This window comes from Moschus berezovskii, chromosome 12, assembly GCF_049115385.1.
Source record: "Moschus berezovskii isolate FMDL1 chromosome 12, NW_MosBer_1.0, whole genome shotgun sequence".
Lineage (NCBI taxonomy): Eukaryota > Metazoa > Chordata > Mammalia > Artiodactyla > Moschidae > Moschus > Moschus berezovskii.
The window spans coordinates 68,917,167-68,934,757 of NC_142471.1; the positions used below are offsets into that span (position 1 = coordinate 68,917,167).

At 47.9% G+C, this 17,591-nt stretch overlaps 1 protein-coding gene across 1 annotated transcript; it reads right to left on the reverse strand.

Annotated features, from left to right (window-relative positions):
- Positions 1 to 455: 455 nt before the first annotated feature.
- ACTR1A (actin related protein 1A) lies at positions 456 to 17,024 on the reverse strand. Its single transcript, XM_055424766.2, has 11 exons — positions 16,866 to 17,024; positions 9,109 to 9,173; positions 8,068 to 8,143; positions 7,265 to 7,390; positions 6,344 to 6,468; positions 4,815 to 5,031; positions 4,025 to 4,117; positions 3,299 to 3,473; positions 3,142 to 3,203; positions 2,446 to 2,486; positions 456 to 2,264 (listed from the first exon to the last, which is right to left on the reverse strand). The coding sequence occupies exons 1-11, from the start codon at positions 16,911 to 16,913 to the stop codon at positions 2,162 to 2,164; spliced, it is 1,131 nt and encodes a 376-aa protein (XP_055280741.1). The 5' UTR covers positions 16,914 to 17,024; the 3' UTR covers positions 456 to 2,161.
- Positions 17,025 to 17,591: the final 567 nt, after the last annotated feature.

Below are 17,591 nucleotides of genomic sequence, written 5' to 3' on the forward strand. Positions count from 1 at the left end.
CTGAGTAACAAACTTACTTGCATCTTAGTTGTTGCGAGAATCAAATGGTTAACACTTGTAAAGTGCCTAGCAATTCCCACCCCTAACTGCTCAAGTATGCAGGTTTAAAATGGAGAAGTGATTAATCAGAATTATCTGAGCATAGACCCCGGGAACTGCGTTTTAATAAGCTCCTGACTTCAGAGATGTGAAGAGCTGGCCTCTCATTGCGGGTGGAGTCTCATCCATGGGCTTGGGCATGTGTACAGGGCATGGACTCTCAGTTCCTGGCCTGGTCTTTGGGCTTCTTTGTCAACAGCATCTTTGCATCCACCGGACAGGCTGGGACTTGGGTGAAGGTCTGGCCAAGTCTGGCTGGTGCAACAGTGCCCTCTAGAGGACAGACTAGGTCCAGTCTCAGGACCCACAGCTCCTCCCTCCTCCCACCCTGTACTGACTACAGACAGAGGCCCAGCTGATGTGTCTATTAGAACGAGTTTATTTAAGTACACTGGGCCCCACCAGGCAACATGGTTTGTGCGAGGCTGTGCAGGGGACAGGCTTGGGCTAAGAGGAGGGAGGTGAGCTGGTTAAGCACACTGCAGTCCGCGGGTCGCCACATCGCTTTCACACACACCTGCTGCTGCGGCCCACACCTAGCAGGGCCTTTGGTCGTTGGACGGCGTGGGGTCGAGAACACTGCCTGGAATCTGGGATCGGGCAAGTGTTGGTGTCATGGTGAGGGTGCCGGTGAATATCTGCTAGCCCCAGCTTTGCACCTTCTGGGCTGAAGAGCCTCTGGACCCCTGCCAGGCCAGCCCAATCCAGGGTAGGCGACTGGCCCCACTGGACCAGAGGAGGTGAGCCTGAGCCCGTCAGTTGCTGGCAGCCTGGTCTGGCCCCTCCCTCCCTGACCAAACAAGTCCAAAGACAAGAATGGCACAACTCAGCCAGAGGGGGCTGTCTGGCCTCTACAAGCTAGTCCCCTGGGGTCAGCTAGCACAGGAAAAGGCAGCTTGGTTAACTGTGGCTGTTTCTCCAGTGCTAAGGAGGCAGCATCCCCAACACCCCTCCTTTGCCAGGAGCCTCTGCCAAATGGTGATTCTACCTCCTATTTCAGAAAAATCCAACCAGCAACCAGCCTGTTGATTCCAGGGCAGTGAGCAAGTGGAAGAGGGAGAAAGAAAGAGGCTGGAGTGACTTTGAATGTAGCCTCTGATCCCAAATGGCCCTGAGGCCTATGGATACTGTCAGTTCACGTTGGCAGGGAGTGGCGGGGCCCTGAATGCTATGCTAAGCTTAGGCGCTGTAAACATTAGTGTGAACAGGGTGACTGGTGGGCGGGGCAATGAGCTCCCTCTCTCCAGTCCCCTAACTGAACAAACACTTCAATAAATAAAACTGAAGATGGCACTGCCCATGGATGGATGGAAAGCAAGTTAACAGGACCTGAGGCCAACAGGCTCCTGAAACTCTCCTGCGATCTCCAGATGGGGTTGGGGGTTGGAGAGGTAAGCCCGCCACTGATCAGAAGTAGTGCTCCATGCCCTCCTCAAATGCCCAGTGTGGTCCTGGTCCCCAGGTGTAGTTGAGGGCATCCTGCCCGCTCCTGACAGGGAAGTCTCAATAACAGCTCCTGGAGTACTTCTCCAGCTTTCTAAACCCAAACTGCAACAAGACCAGACAAGAACTCAACCCTGGACTCAGGCCTCAGTCCACGATCAAGAGGCATCGAGAGCAGAATGAAGAACAAGGGGAGGCCGCAGGGCACCCTGCGTAGAGGGGGTGGGGCCGGCCCAGCCTAGGATGGGCAGCAGCAAGTGTCCCTGGGGTTGGTTTACCTCCCTCTCTGTCTCCCTGTGGTAGTAAACATAGTCCCACACAACCAGACAAAGGCCCGGCTGACAGAGCAGGGCCCTCTGCCAGCACTCTTCCCTGTCAGGGGCCAGTTAGTGGTCAACCCCAGGTCTCAGGCCGTCGCCATCATGGGTAGTTCATTGTCCTTTCCGGGTCCTGAAATCCTGGGATCCCTGGGCCACACGGCACTCGCATATGTGCACACATTCATACCCACACACACACATTCATACACACAGGCAGTTCCTCGCAAACACTCCGACTCAAGAAAGCGAGTTTTAAAGTGGAGTTAACTTCAGAGAGAGGTGAAGATGATGTCCCAATATTAGAAGGTTTTCCTGTGGATGGACCGGGCACCATCTTCCTCATATTCCTTCTTAGAGACCCACATCTTCTTAAAGGTGTCCAGGGAGGCGAGGATGGAGCCCCTGCCGTGGAGGGAATTCAAAGGAATCATGTCAGAGATGGGGAGTGGGTATCTGTGGAGCCAGCCAGTCCCCTGGGGGTCAAACCAGACCAGGCTTTTCTTCAAAGGCCTGGGGTGGTGAGGCGTAATCAATACCTCTGCAATAAGAGTGCTCCACTCTTATTCCCAGAAGAGCTACTCACCCAATCCATGTGGAATACAGTCTCTCCTGCGGCGCAGATATCTGCCAGGGTGGGTGGAAAGAGGAATCTGAGATGGCCGTCCTCCCCTCTCCCTTCCCCGTCTAACACTTGTCTCACTGCCAGTGAGAGTCAGTGGATACGTTTCACACAACAACCTTTAAGTTCTGTCCCTGCTGGACCCTGTGGCCTCTCTGGGGGGTACCATGGTCAGCCTGACACTCATCTGGAAAAACAGGCTTCTGGCAACCCGAAGTACCTATGGCTCCCAGGGAAGCAGGGGCTATCTGAAACCAAGATCCAGCTCTACTAGGGGCTGGTGGGGAGCAGACTGCACTGCAGGCACCACACTCCTCCACTTAGGATCCCTCCTTCCTCAGGCAGGTCAGCTCCTCTCAGGAGTCACTGAGGTGCTGGACTGGGTCACAGGGGAGCAGCTGAAGTCAAGCTCCTGTCAGTGTTGGCTTCCCTGACTGCATGTCTAGCATCCTGCCACCTCTGGGGATCTGAACTGTCCCGTTTGGTGAAGACCCATCATGAGGATGGGTCCCCCCCTCTAGCAAGCTTCAGGGGCACAGTAGAAGCTGGAAGCCACCTGCTGGTGCCTGGAAATCTTGGGCAGAGCAGGAGGGGAGGCCGCACCATGCAGTGCTCCAGACCCTTGGCAGCCTAGTTCGCCCACCCCCAGCATGCTCCTACCCTGATCTTCACGTCTTTCGGAGCCAATTTCTTCACTTCACTCAATAGCCTGTCACCAAAACCTGAATAGGCAGGAAGGGAGAATCTAACGTCAGTCTCCTGGGCCCTGCAGGATGTGGCACCTTCCTAGGGTAGGGTCCTGAGAGCAAAGCCCAACCTTTGAAGAGGGTGGAGCCGCCTGAGAGGACGATGTTGGAGAACAGCGTGCGCCGCAGGTCCATGTCAGACTTCTGGATGGCGAACACCAGCACCTCATGGATGCCCTCGCTCTCCTCGCCGATCAGGTCTGGCCTGAACAGCAGCTCAGGTGCCCGGAATCGGGAAGGACCAATCTGCGGGGTCGGGGGGGGGGCGAAGCGTCTCAGGCTCAGGTCCCTCTGCCCAGGGCTTAGTAACCAGGTGGCTCTGAAGGCCACAATCAGGGAAGACTTTGTATGTCAAGAGCCACGGGAAACAAAGATAGGGCTCCTGGGAACATAAAGGAACAACCAGCGCTCCTGGGAAACTAGAGAGAGGAAGCTCTTGTGTTTAATCCCAGCTCTGACATTTTCCAGCCAAGAGACTTGATAGGTTCATTCAATTGTGGAAATTTCCTCCTATCAGTGGAGGTCCAGGGGGCTGGAAATCACCCTATACTGTGCCTGAGTGGTTAAGGACAGCACTACACATCAGCCTTCTAATCCCACAGAACACCTCCTCCCCTCCACACAGGAGAAGCAAAGTCCCTGGCACCTCACCCTGCAGGAGATGCTGCAGCTCAGCAGCTACACTGCTACAGGCAGAGGGTGTAAAGGACTGGTGTGCCTGACTCCAGCCTCCCCACGGGGAGTTCTCTTTGGGCTCCATGCTTTTGGGACCTGAAGGGAGAGGCCCCGCCGCCTACCTCAATGGTGCTGCCGTCGGGCAGGTAGTATTGCGCCTTCTCCGTCTCTAGTGTCTCATCCTTCTGGGGGTTTATGGATAGGTAGCAGGCTCTCTGGAGAACCAAGCACAAGTCAGGCTGGCTGGAAAGGTGGTGCCTACCTGGTTAAAGTCCCCGTCCATTGCAGTGACTGTCCTAAAGGTCATTAGAGCTGCATATCCTAAGTGCCACCCAGTGAAGCTGACCCAAACCTCCCTGCCCCTTCTTAGGATATGTGTCCCCACATGCTCCACCTTCCTGGGGGCCAAGCATGGCAACTCAGCTTTCTGGATTTGCGTCTGAAAACACACCCTAATCTTAATTCAGACTCAGGTGTCTTTTTCCTACTACTTGTGTGATTCTGGGCCCTGCCTACCCAGCTCAGAGGTCTCCCAGGAGCCATAGATGACAGGAAGGTTCATTTAACTTAAAAAAAAAAAAAAAAGGAGTCTGACATCTTCAAGAGTGTAAAAGAACATGTGTAATTTGTACATGATGTATAAAAAGCATAATGAGCATGGGTGTACTTATCACCCAGCTTAGGAAATACAGGCAGCTCCCTTTTGCCCACAAGATGGCAGCACTTTGGAAGGTCAATCCTCAGGGTGAGGGGACTGGCTGGCGATCACAGGGCCACCAGGAGGCCTGGTCGGGAAGGACAGAGACCCATCTCCAGGGAGGAGTTTAGCCACTCTTCACTCCAGGTCACGGAGGTCCTGGTTGCTGTTCCCATTCCCTCTCCCAGCCCTGGGCCCATGGGGGCAGCACTCACTTCTTTTATGGCCTTGACAATCTCAAACTCAGAGGATGAGTGGAAATCATAGCCCTCCTTGCGCAGGTAGAGGCGAAGAAAGCGAGAGACGTCTCGGCCAGCGATGTCGATGCGCATGATGGAGTGGGGCATGGCAAAGCCCTCGTAAATGGGCACGGCATGGGTGACGCCATCCCCCGAATCCAGTACCACACCCGTGGTCCTGCCGGTGGCATAACTGAAGCAAAGGGGGCACACCATCACTCACCCCTGCCTCCTCACTCTGGGAAGACTCTCACTTCTTGCTAGAGTTCAAGGTCAGCTGAACTAAAGCTGGGGCCTGCCTTCTCCAGAAGCCTCCGACTGGATTGAGTATGAAAGCAGCCTGAGCACTGAAGCAAGCAAGCCTGGAATGTTTGAAGGAAAGGAGCCAGGCCTCTCCAAGCACCCCTTCTGCCACCCCTCCAAAAGAATAGGCCCTCCAACCGCAGGAGACGGCCTGCCTTTCCAACTGCTTCAGGGACCCAGCCTGAGGGACAGTTTTTACTCTCTAGACAAGAGGAAAAAACTCAGGGGTCAGGCAAGAAAAGTGAATAAATTAAATAAAATAAGAATATTTATACTTGCATAAAAAACTAGCTTTCAGGGACTTCCCTAGTGGAGTGGATAAGACTCTTCGCTCCCAATGCAGGGGGCCCAGGTTCGATCCCTAATCAGAGAACATGCTGTGCAATGTGGCCAAAATGTTAAAGAAGGAAAACCAACCAACCAACCAACTAGCTTTTGGCCCTCTAGGTCTGTCCTTAAGTTTTCCTCTTGGTAAGGACAAAGGTACAGACATATATTTCTGTGATATGAGGGGGGAAAACCTATAATGTTTCATAAACAGCAGCTGACATTCAGCCTTTGTGTTGGATGACAGGCAATGGAGAGCTGTCATGAAGTCAGGTTTCCAAACCCTATCTAAAATGGCAGCTGCGATTTTCTTCAGCTCCTGCTGATTTTTGCTCTAGAGGAATGCAGACCCAGCATTATCAGATCTTCCCATTTTTTTTCAGAGAAGTCAGAAATTTTGATTTTGATAGGAAATGTCCCAATTTTTAAAGGTTGGCTCACAATTTTTCAGTGGGGTCAAACATGCCATCTGCAGGCTACCAATATATGATCTTGCCAATAGACCTAACCCTGGTGGGAGGCAGGCTGGGAGCAAGACAGGATGACGGGGGTGTTTTCATCATGAGCCTATCACCAGCCTTGCACAGTACCTAGCTCAAGTAGGCCCTGAAAAAAACACCTGAACTCACTGCAGGGGCCAGCAGGGAGAGCTGTTGCAGCACGTGGCCTTCCCAGCAGGCTCAGCGGAGAGCTTTTGGCACCAGACCAGCAGGGAGGGCCAAGACTGGGGAGATGCTCCCTTTCCCACCATTCATTCTCATCCCTGGCAGGGGTGCTTAGGGAGCTCTGCACCAACCCACAGCAGGGCCAGCCTCGATTCTGCCAAAGGACTGCTTCCCCCCAGGGGCCAGGCTCGCCAGCCAGCTGTTACTCACAGGCTGAGCACAGCTTGCATGGAGATGAAAAGGGCTGGCACGTTGAAGGTCTCAAAGAAAACTTCAGCAGCTCGTTCCCGGTTTTTCCGTGGATTTAAAGGCGCCTCTGTCAGGAGCACAGGATGCTGGTGAAAGATGCCCAGACAGCAATCAGGGTGAGGACAGATTCCCAGCCCTCATTAGTACTGCGGGGTGGGCTGGAGAGCCCACACGAACTTTGTCAGCCTCTATTTAAAAGAGGGCTGGTGGGCTGGTCACTTACCGCCACCCAAGCCAGTTTCTCAGCTTTCCAAATTCATATCCCTTTCAAAGTGTCATTTTCTCTTCACCTTCAACTACCCTCTTGTCCTCCAGGATTCTTATATAGGCCCCTGTACCTTCTGGATAGCTCCAGGTGTCAAGATTTTGCTAAACTCTAAATTTGGAATTACATGATAAAAGTAATGCTTAAAAATTTTTTTTTCAAAATAGAAAATTAAATATCATTATTGATTATACTATTAAAAAACAGAATATATCCCTCTCCTGGAAATTCTGATAAGCCTAGTCAGCACCTTCCTTTGTGTTTCTGAGTTGAGAGCTCCTTCCTTAGAAACTAAAGAGTATATATAGCTCCGAAGTCTGAAAGGCGTGGGTTAGAACCCCAGCTCTACCACTTTTCACTGGGTGATTGTGGAAACACCACCTGGCTTCTCTGAACTTCCGTTCCCTTGTTTGTAAAATGGAGATAATAATACTACCTGTGCCTCATAGGGATGCTGTGAAGATTAAATGCAAACATATCTGAAAAGCACATGCCTGATGCCTAGAACATGACATAAAGGCTCAAGGCAGTTATCGTTGTCATCTGCCTCATCTCTGGGGTAGGGCTTCTGTCTGCTCTGCATAGCCCACATGGCGTCCCACACACAGGACCCTCACCTCCTCGGAGAAAGTCTGCAGCTGGTCCTTAGAGTAGACATACTGCCAGATGCGCTCCATGTCGTTCCAGTCCTTGACGATGCCATGCTCCATGGGGTAGCGGATGGAGAGCAGCCCTCGGTGCTCCTGGGGGCAGAAAGCAGTGCTTGCAGTCGCAGCCAGCCTCTCAGCAGGACTGCCGGTGGACCCCACAATCCACACCCATGGCTAAGGGTGCACCAAGTCCTCCAACCCCTAAACTGTATGCTGTGAACTGTGCTCAGTGTCCAACCAGCTGGCAAAGCAGAGGGCTTCTGCCTTTCCGTGGGCCCCTGGGTGGCATCCTCCTCATTGTCTGGTCCCAGGACACAATCTCCTGGCATCTGCAGCTAAGGTTGGCAACAAAGATTCTGTTGTTCTGCTTCTAGAAGTTGCCCGAGGGCTCTGCCAAACTGTACTAATTAAATTATCCCCAGGGTACCCCAGCAAGGATCTCCCCTCGATCACTTTTGCCAAAAAATAACCAAGCCAGTCAATTTGATCTTTGGCAACATAGTGATAGAAGGAAGGCAAAAGCCCTTTTTTCTGGACAGGTCTCTGTTTCCCAAAGTGGGGTTCCAGATATTTCCTCTCCAAAACCAGAGGCTGTTCCTGGGAGAAATAAACCAGTTAGGTTTATTCTCTTTAGAATGAGAGAATGAAAGGGGAGATTTCAAGAGGAAATTATTTCTTTTACTCATGTCCCTCTGTCGGATACTGCCTGCGTGGGGAACAGTGAAGGTCCTCTGCTGGCTTGAGGCTTCTTCAGTAGGACATGGGATTACCTCGGCTTTGGGGCCAATGAAGATGTCACCTTCGAGGGCTCCTGCCATGACACGAACGTGCTTGGGTCTGCCCACACTACAAAAGAGAGTGGGGAAGACTATCACATCTCATTTCATGACATAACACATGATAGAACACAGGAAAGATATACTAATGCATGTACTTGGATGGGAAGAAATATACTTAATTCTACTGTGACTGTCACTGAGGAATGCACTTCCCACAATTTCTATAATGAACATTTTTTTGTATTTATTCATTAGTATACTATTTCATATATTTATTATATTTATAAGTTATCAAATTCGGGAGGATTCAATACCCCTAGTTCTTCTCTTTCCCCAATGTATGTACAGATCAAGAGAGACAAGGAAACAAGAGTTCATTTAGAATGATTAACTCAAAAAGTTTTTGTCTCCTGCAACCCACTCCAGGACTCTTGCCTGGAAAATTCTACGGACTGAGGAGCCTGGTAGGCTACAGTCTATGGGGTCGCAAAGAGTCAGACACGACTGAGACTTCACTTTCACTTGCAGCCTCCTGCCCAGGCCTTCTATGAAGGACAACTGTGATGTTGTAACTGAGAGATGGCCTTCCTCCTTTCTCCACTGCTTTGAACCCTTTCCCAGGTGCCTGTGCCCTTTTCCTGCCTGCAGCATCTCTGCCTTAGTAAGAAAGTGCTGAGAAAAAGACTCATTCTCCTTAGAATGGTAAGTATGGTTTGATGTCAAGTTCCATTCTGAGTGACAGGAGAATCTTAAAAAGAGGACTCCATTATGAGACTGTCAACCAAAGCAGTAAGTCACCAATGATAACATTTTTGGCATCAGATTAAAAAAAACAAAACTGCCTCTCAATTGTACCATGCAGGCAACAGTTTGCTTACTCCAAAAGCCAGCTCTTGTCCCTTGCTTGTTGTCGTTTTGAATACCAAGACTGACCTAAATGAGAGATCCTTTCCCCCTAAAAGATGGAGGGCTAACATCATAACAAAACTGACAAGCCTTACAAGCTTCTGACTAAGCTACAGAATGACTTACTAGTTTGGGAAACAGTATTTGGGGATCTGATCACCAGCAAAACCAGCTTTAATCACACCGGATCCCTGAGGAGAGAAAAAGAAGTCAGACTATCACACAAACAAGAGGAGATTCATATCACACAGTATGTATAATATGGTTCCACCTTTATTTTAGAAAGAGAAAGGACCTTATATTTATGTATACTATATCCACTCAAATGAGGATTTGTACAGTGACTGCATGCCAAAGGGAGGGCACTGGGGCTGGGAATGGCGAGGGGAATTTCTACTGCACACTCTATTTGATTTTTATGTATTCTTAGTCTTTTCTACATTGAACATGTTTACTTTTGGAATTAAAAATAATATTAATAAAGGGAAGAAAAGGAAAAGGCTTGAGGACAGAAGAGGAAAGTACCTAGAAGCACAAAGCGGCTGAGTTTAGGAACATAACCAAGGTGGGAAGGGCACACAATTCTGGTAAACCATCAGGGAGTGCTCGTCTAAGCTACCTTCCCAGCTCAGACCTGAACTGTCCCTGCCCTCCAGGGCCTCTATGACAGACACACCTTGAGAGCACTGCCATACTTGAAGCTAACTCCCATGACATCTGTCGTCTGGTTCTGACTGCAGGGGCAGACTACAATGATTTGTGGGGGGGGTTGCAGTAGTTGTTTTGCCTTTTCACTACGCTTTGCTGTACTCATTGATCACTTGAGGGTCAAGAGCAGAAGAGCCCTTAAGCACTCTGAGAAGAATCTGCCATCTCTCACCATCATCTCTGGTACCACGTGGGCCCAGCCAAAGTAAACATTGATTTTGGACATCAACTCCATGCAGGACAGGTGTTGAGGCTTGATGCTGCCTGTAGATCACCCCGTTCTCTTCCTTCGTAATTCTTCTACCACTACACCAGGTACCATTGTCCTTCTACCCCCAACACAGTTGCAGCTCCAAGTGCAGCAAGCCATCTCCTGCTGCCTGTCAACAACTTCTCCTGGGGTGGAGTGTAATGTTTCCAGAACACACAAGCATTAAACACACCAGGAGATGCTAAATAGCCAAGGGTACCTTGGTACAAAAGGCTTCCCAGCAACACCCCTGGATCCATCTGTCTTTTTTATTCCTGCTTTTTATAAAAGCAGGGTGAGGGGGTAGGTGACTGATCCTAGCGAGGGAGGAGGGAGGAGGTAAGAAGTGGTTAAAGGACAGGGAAAGAGGTGTTGGGGGAGAGTAGGGCAAGCCAGTTCTCTAAGACAGCAGGAACTTCTGCCAACAGAAAAAACAGGAGACAATGTGCAAACTCATCGGTCTGGGCAGAACAGCAAGGAACCTGGAAAAGGTACAGCTGTAAGCTGAGCTCAAAGACTGGGAAGGAGGGTGGACTATCCTACTGCAAACCCAAGGGCTTGGGGACAGTGGCATGGCTAGTGAGAACATCATGCAAGAGAATTTGGGTAACTTGTTAGCTCAGGCTTCCGATAATTGCCCACTGCCTTCATCTGGGTGTGGTGATGCTAACAGACTAATTGGATCTCCTGGCAGGAGTTGAAAACGAGAAAAGTAAAGATGAAATCTGTGCTTCAGACTCTAGATTTTTTTTTTTTTTTTGACGAGACTGATACTTTTTTTTTTAATATTTATTTACTTGGCTGCAGCAGGTCTTAGCTGCAGCATGTGGAATCTTTTAGTTGTGACATGTGGGATCTAGTTCCCCAACCAGGGATGGAACCCAGGCCCCTTGCCTTGGGAGTATGGAGTCTTAGCCAATGGACCACCAGGGATTCTCCGAGATATTTCTAAGAGATGATTTTCCTGGAGATTTGATTTTGAGTTTACTAACAAGAGGGCTAGGGTTTGAGTGACAAGGCAGATTAAGACATTAGATTCTTTTTTCTCACTGTCCTTCCCAGCAGGTATATAACAGGCCCAGTTCAAATATCACTGCCTTCCTCCTGAAGGATAATCTCCAGTTGGAATTTGTTATCCTCTTCCTATTACCTTCCCCAAATCACCATTACCTGTTTCACTAGGTAGCATGAATTTCATTCTGCTTTCTAGTCTAATTTATGGTTTACACTTTTGTCTCTTTTCAGTGCAAATTCCTTGAGGTCAGAGACTTTGTATATCAGCAGTATCTGACATTTGCAGGGTACTCGGCTAGATGCTGGCTAACTAAAATGAAAACCAAGCTCAAATGATTGGCAGATGAAGCCGAAAGTATGGAACCTGAATGAGCAGCTGGAATGCCAGAAGCCCCAGGCAGAGGTGGTACAGGGAAGGTGAAGACAGTCTTGGGAATGATACACAAGGTAGAACCAGACCCAGCTTGTCCCTGCAGCCCCATGAGCTGGCCTGGCAGGCCGTGTCAGGTGAAAAATGGGTGGGGACAGGGGAAGTGGTTGAGTTGCCTCTATTCTGCTCAAGCCATACCAAGAGAGCATACAAAGGGGTCATGTCAATTTCTTTAATAGTGTTTGTAACTAGGAACTGTATACTTGGCAAATGAGCTGCCACTCTGTTATTCACCCTGTCAAAACCAAGTACACAAATGCTTTGTTTGAAACAAATGCCTACATTTGAAAAAGTAATCTCATTAAATATTTGATTTTGGGGACTCAAGTCTGCTGCCAGCCAACTCTGACCATTCTCCTTCTGATACAGGCAAACAAATAGCAAATTCCTCAGCATGGTTCTCGTAGTACCTGCTGGCTATCGACCCTGTGGCTTGGGCAACTTTACCCTAAGCACTGATTATTCTTAACATGTTGGGAAGAAGGCTTGTTGTCTGCCATTTAATGCTGTGAGGTGGAGCCTCAGATTCTAGGACACTGGTAGCCCATTCTGGCCCAAAGACATATTTTGTTTGGTCCACAAAGTAGTTTTTAAAAAACAACTTTATTGAGATAAAATTCATATACCACACAATTTACCCATTTAAGGTACATAATCTAATGGTTCTTAGTATATTCACAGAGCTGAACAATCATTACTACAACCTAATTTTAGAACTTTTCATCATCCCCCCCAAGAAACCCTGTACCGATTAGCAGCCACTTTCCATCCTTACTAACCCCTACCCTGCTGCTGCTGCTGCTAAGTCACGTCAGTCGTGTCTGACTCTGTGCGACCCCATAGACGGCAGCCCACCAGGCTCCTCCATCCCTGGGATTCTCCAGGCAAGAACACTGGAGTGGGTTGCTATTTCCTTCTCCAGTGCATGAAAGTGAAAAGTGAAGTCGCTCAGTCATATCCAACTCTTAGCAACCCCATGGACTGCAGCCTACCAGGCTCCTCCATCCATGGGAGTTTCCAGGCAAGAGTACTGGAGTGGGTCGCCAGTGCCTTCTCCGAACCCCTTCCCTAGGCAACCACTAACATACTTTCTATCTCCACAGACCACAAACTACTTTTACATTAACTTCTAACAGTTAAAAATTAGAGACTGCAGGACTTCCCTGGTGGCCCAGTGGTTAAGATTCCATGGTTCCAACATAGGGGGCGAGGCATCGATCCCTGGTCAGGGAACTAATATCTCACATGCCACCTGGAGTGGCCAAAAAAAATTTTTTTTTATTAAAAAACACTAGAGATTGCATATGAAATTAACATTTCTGATTTTCCTTGAAAAATGAGAAAACCTGGTAACACTGGGCCTGCATTCTTGCATGGGGACAACCTGCTAGAAATGAGAAGCAGCTGGCCCGGTGGTCAAGCATACTCAATGCACTTTTCAGATTTCTCACTTATTAAGAATACCTTCTCCTCATCCCCCTGTCCCTCCTCTGCCTTTTTAATGTATCTGGTTGGCCTCCTCAGGTATTGAGTTTGAGACACCTATTCCAGACATTCTTTCCAGTTTGTGAAGCACATCCATGACTCTCAAAATACACATAATTGAGTGTAATCTATAAGCCACCTTCTCTTCCCTCTCTCCATCAAACTAGGGAGGATTCTCACTGCAGTTGTACAATCAACAGGCTGAAAGTCATACCACAAGTGATGGTGTTAAATAAATACACTGACTCCATTTCCTCAGCTAATTCTAGTGTCCCTTAAACTTAAGTGAATCAACAGATCTTAAGAGCTGATGACAAACTGTTAAAAAAGAGAGAGAAAATTAGTGAAATTTGACACTGACTAGATATTTGATGATATTAAGGAATTACTGTTAATTTTATTAGCTTTGATAATAGTATATTGGTTATGTTTTTAAAAGTTTGTGAAAGAGGGAAGTGGGTGGGTATGTAGCTAAAAAGACTGGTCAAGAGTTGATAACTGTTACAGTTAGATGATGGATACATAGATGTTTGTTATAACATTTCCCCTCCTTTTGTTTATATTTGAAATTTTTTACATTAAGGAAGGGCTTCCCTGGTGCCTCAGCAGTTAAAAATCAGGATGCCAGTGCAGGAGCTGTGGGTTCAGGCCCTGAATCTGGAAGATCCCCTGGAGAAGGGCATGGCAACCCACTCCAGTATTCTTGCCTGGAAAACTGCATGGACAGAGGAGCCTGACAGGCTACAGTCCATGGGGGTCACAAAGAGTCAGACACGATTTAGCAACTAAACCACCATCACCACCAGAATAAGAAGAGCTAGCAAATAAGATGATAGCAGCTAAGTAAAAATTCAAAACATAAATACTATATACACACACATTATAAAATACATGTGTCCATAAAATCAGAAAGAAAGGAGCACATTAATTTTATAATGAGGTTTGCTTCCGGGGTTATGTATGGACCAGAAAGGATGGGCTTATGGATGGGTACAAAGAGACCTCGATTATATCTGTAATGTTTTATGTCCTAAAAAAATCTGAAGCAAATTTGGCAAATGACAACCTTTATTAAATCAAGGTGGAGGACACATGCTACATAGGTGCTTGTTATATACATCTCTGAACTTTTCCATGTGTTTAAAGAATCTCACTTTTCAAAAAGGGGTCCGAAGAAGCATAATGACCCCCCAAAACAGTAAAACTCTTAGCTTGAAAAACTTGTAGAGATCTGATATTATTCCTGCATGTAGGCCCACATAGTATAGTCAGAATAGACAATTTTAAGATTGACCATAATGTGGATTCATTTTATGGAAGTATTTAACCTTCGAGATCCTCCCAAAGATCTGAGCTTCAGAATAAATATAGTATTCCAATTAAAGTGTTGTAGTCCTGGGAGTGGCCTTTCTCATTCTTGTACTATTATCTGTGATATGACTTTGGGAAGAACAACATGTTTAGTTTTTTACAATACTCATCACTTTTTTGTTGTTGTTGTCGTCATTAAATCGTGCGTGCACATATGCATACACACACCCTCCCATCTTCTTCATTAAATTCTGATGAATTGGTTTGGTCGCAGAATTCTATGAAAGGGTGGTCAACAATTGTCTTAAGACTAGGAAAGGCTGTGAACTGATAATGTGGCTGTTCTTTCTTTTCCTTGCTTTCTTTGTTCTTCTGTCTTTTAATTACACCCCCCTTAGCCCAGAAATAGTGGCAGCATGATAAGCTATGGAGCTGTTAAATCTGCTAGAGACACGTTATTCTCATAATATAAAGCTGGCTCAAATATTTTAAATGATTTACTGGCAGATAGTAAATTCTAGGGGAAAATTATTTAAGTTTCTCCTACTTCACCTTTTGGTGGGATTGCTGGCATAATAAAGGAAATGGTTTCCCAGAGAAAAAACAAGTCTATTCCTTAAGTATTCAAACTGAAAAGGTACCGCTGCTTTGATGCATTTCAAATACACTATCAAGAATGAGAAAGAAGGAACTAAGAAGCATTTGCTTAAGTGACATAAAGAAAATGGTTGGAGATAGCACTGCTGCCCGACAATTCTAGAAGCAAAAGGTCTGGTGGGATGGACAGACTGCTCCTTTTGCACTGCTGATGAAAACAGGAAATTGCTAATTTCTACTTTTCTTTTTAAAACCAAGAAAAAGGCACATGAAGCATACACAAACTGACTGAAAATAGAAATAGTAGTGTTCTCTGAAAATTAACATCAAGAACAAAGAGTCCTGCTCATCCTTATGCAGTAACTAGTTCTTCCTCCCATCCTTTTTTTTTTAATTTAGCGACATCTTTGTTGCTGTGATAGAGATTTTCAGCCATTAATCCTTCCCCACCCATAAAAATTAAAAATCCAATGTGCACCTAGCGGTGCCAGGCCCTAGATACTATATGTGTGGAGGGAACTGGGGAACGAGAGACTAAGGAAAAATGAAGGACTACCAAGCATCTTTTCCCACCCGGATTCAATAGCCTAAGGAAGGAGATCCGAGGCCCTCCCCGCCCTGCCCGCCGATCAAATCCTCCCCAAAATGAGGTGTCTCACTGAGCTCAACCTTTTTCCAGATCAGCAAAGCTAGCCAAAGAAGCACCTTTCCTTGGAAAAAGTGAGGAATTAACTCAATCTCAAATTGAGTCTTGGCTCAATTCATAAGCCAGGTGGTTTGAATACTGTATTTAACCTTCCACGTCTCATTTTCCGGTATATTTCGAGTCCTATCTACCTATCAGTGTTGAAGCTTGAATAAGATTATGCAGACGAAAGGACCTTGCAAGTGCCAACGGTCCCAAGGACTGAATCAAGAGACCGAATCTGAGTCAGCTTAAGACAGAGCGAATTCGCAATTCTGCCTTAGTAGAGGAACTCAGAGAGAACTAGAAAGGTAGCAACCAATCTCCGTTGTACCAAACCTTTGAATGGAAGACAGACATCCACTTTTTAAATAACTGCCTCCTTCCGCCAAAAATAAGAGCTATATTTAGATTCCTTCCATTTGTGATTATCGATGCATTTGCGTGGGTACTATCGGTATGAATAACGGATAAAGCACTGGATTAATGTGCGACCTTGGGCTCACTTTACCTTTGCGCTTCGGTTTTCTCATTTGTAAAACAAGGATAAAAATTCCTGCCTTAACTATTCACCCGGTTTTTGTGAAGATCCAATTGGAATGTATGAGAACCCCTCCGTGTAAGCGCTGGAGCGCCTGACAAGTATTGTTTAGTAATTTTTACCCCCAGCAACTAGGCGTTCCAAAGAGGAAGGTACCTCCCTGCTTGCTTTGTCATTCTCCTTTCTTCTCGACCTTTATTAACGCTGTAATTTATAATCACAAAAATAACTGAAAACCTCAGGCCATTTCTGGCACCACACTCTCAGACCCCACCCAGATACACCGCCAAGCCGTCCTGCCGGCTGGGACCAAGGAAACTTAGCCCTCCACCCGCCGGCTGGCCCTAGCCCGTCTGCCCTCTCCACTGGGAGTCCCCGAAACCAATCACAACAGCCCTCGTGCACCGCACCGCCCTTAGAGAGGGGAAACACTATGGCGGCCCGGAAGAACGGCAGGGGCGCGAGCCAATCACTGCAGAAGGCTGGCCTCATCCGGCAAGGCCCAGAGGCGGGGTCAGCGGTCAAGATGGACAGCCAGAGCAGCCAATAGAGTTATCGAAAACTGGGGAGGGGCGGGCGCCGGGGGCTCAGAGCGGTTAAGGCCCCTCGAGTCAAGGGCCCAAGGACCCTGCTAGGACTATAACCCTTCCCTTTATCCATCCCAAGGTTCTCCATCCCGTGGTTGCTGGCCAGTTGGTCGCCCTATCTGCGGACTTCGGGTCGAGGGAGGAGAGAGGCGGCGGCGGCTGAATCCGCCTGACAGGCCGGGCCAGTGACAAAGAACCGGCAGCCCAGACTGAAACACGGGAAGCGATCCCTTCGGGGAGGAGAGCATAAGCCCTGCTAGGGGGATGCAACTCACGTTGTCGATCACGACAGGCTGGTTGGCGATTACATCGTAGGACTCCATGGCAGAAGAACCTCTCCTTCCGAGGAAGGAACTGCCAGCCCGGTCCGCCGCTAACGCCACTGACACGCATGCGCAGTCTAGCCGCCGGCACTGGGCAGCCGGGGAGCGGCCCGACCCCACTTTCGAAGAACTACAATACCCAACATGCCGTGCACCTGAGTTAGGAAGCCAGGCTGCTTCGGAACCCCGCCTAGTTTAAGGAACGGAGCGGCGCGTTTCGACGCACAGTACCCTGGGCTTTGTAGTTTCTGTAGGTAAATAGAAGGGTACGCTGATGGTTGCAATTTCATGTCTGAATCTGTAGTTCCTTTGAAGGGATTCTCAGTGCATGCTGAAGTATGTAGTCTTCAGTATTGTCTGTAGTTCGGTTTGGATTGATCAGTAACTCGTGAATGTTTGGATTTTTCAGGCTAGTCCTTCCACTCCCCACCACTTCCCCTGGACAATATGAGGTTGCGATGTTTTTATGTGAGTCTGTCAGACTTTATTTTTTTGGGCTCCAAAATCACTGCGGATGCTTATTGTAGCCATGAAATTAAAAGACGCTTACTCCTTGGAAGGAAAGTTATGACCAACCTAGACAGCATATTAAAAAGCAGAGACATTACTTTGCCAACCAAGGTCCGTCTAGTCAAGCCTATGGTTTTTCCAGTGGTCATGTATGGATGTGAGAGTTGG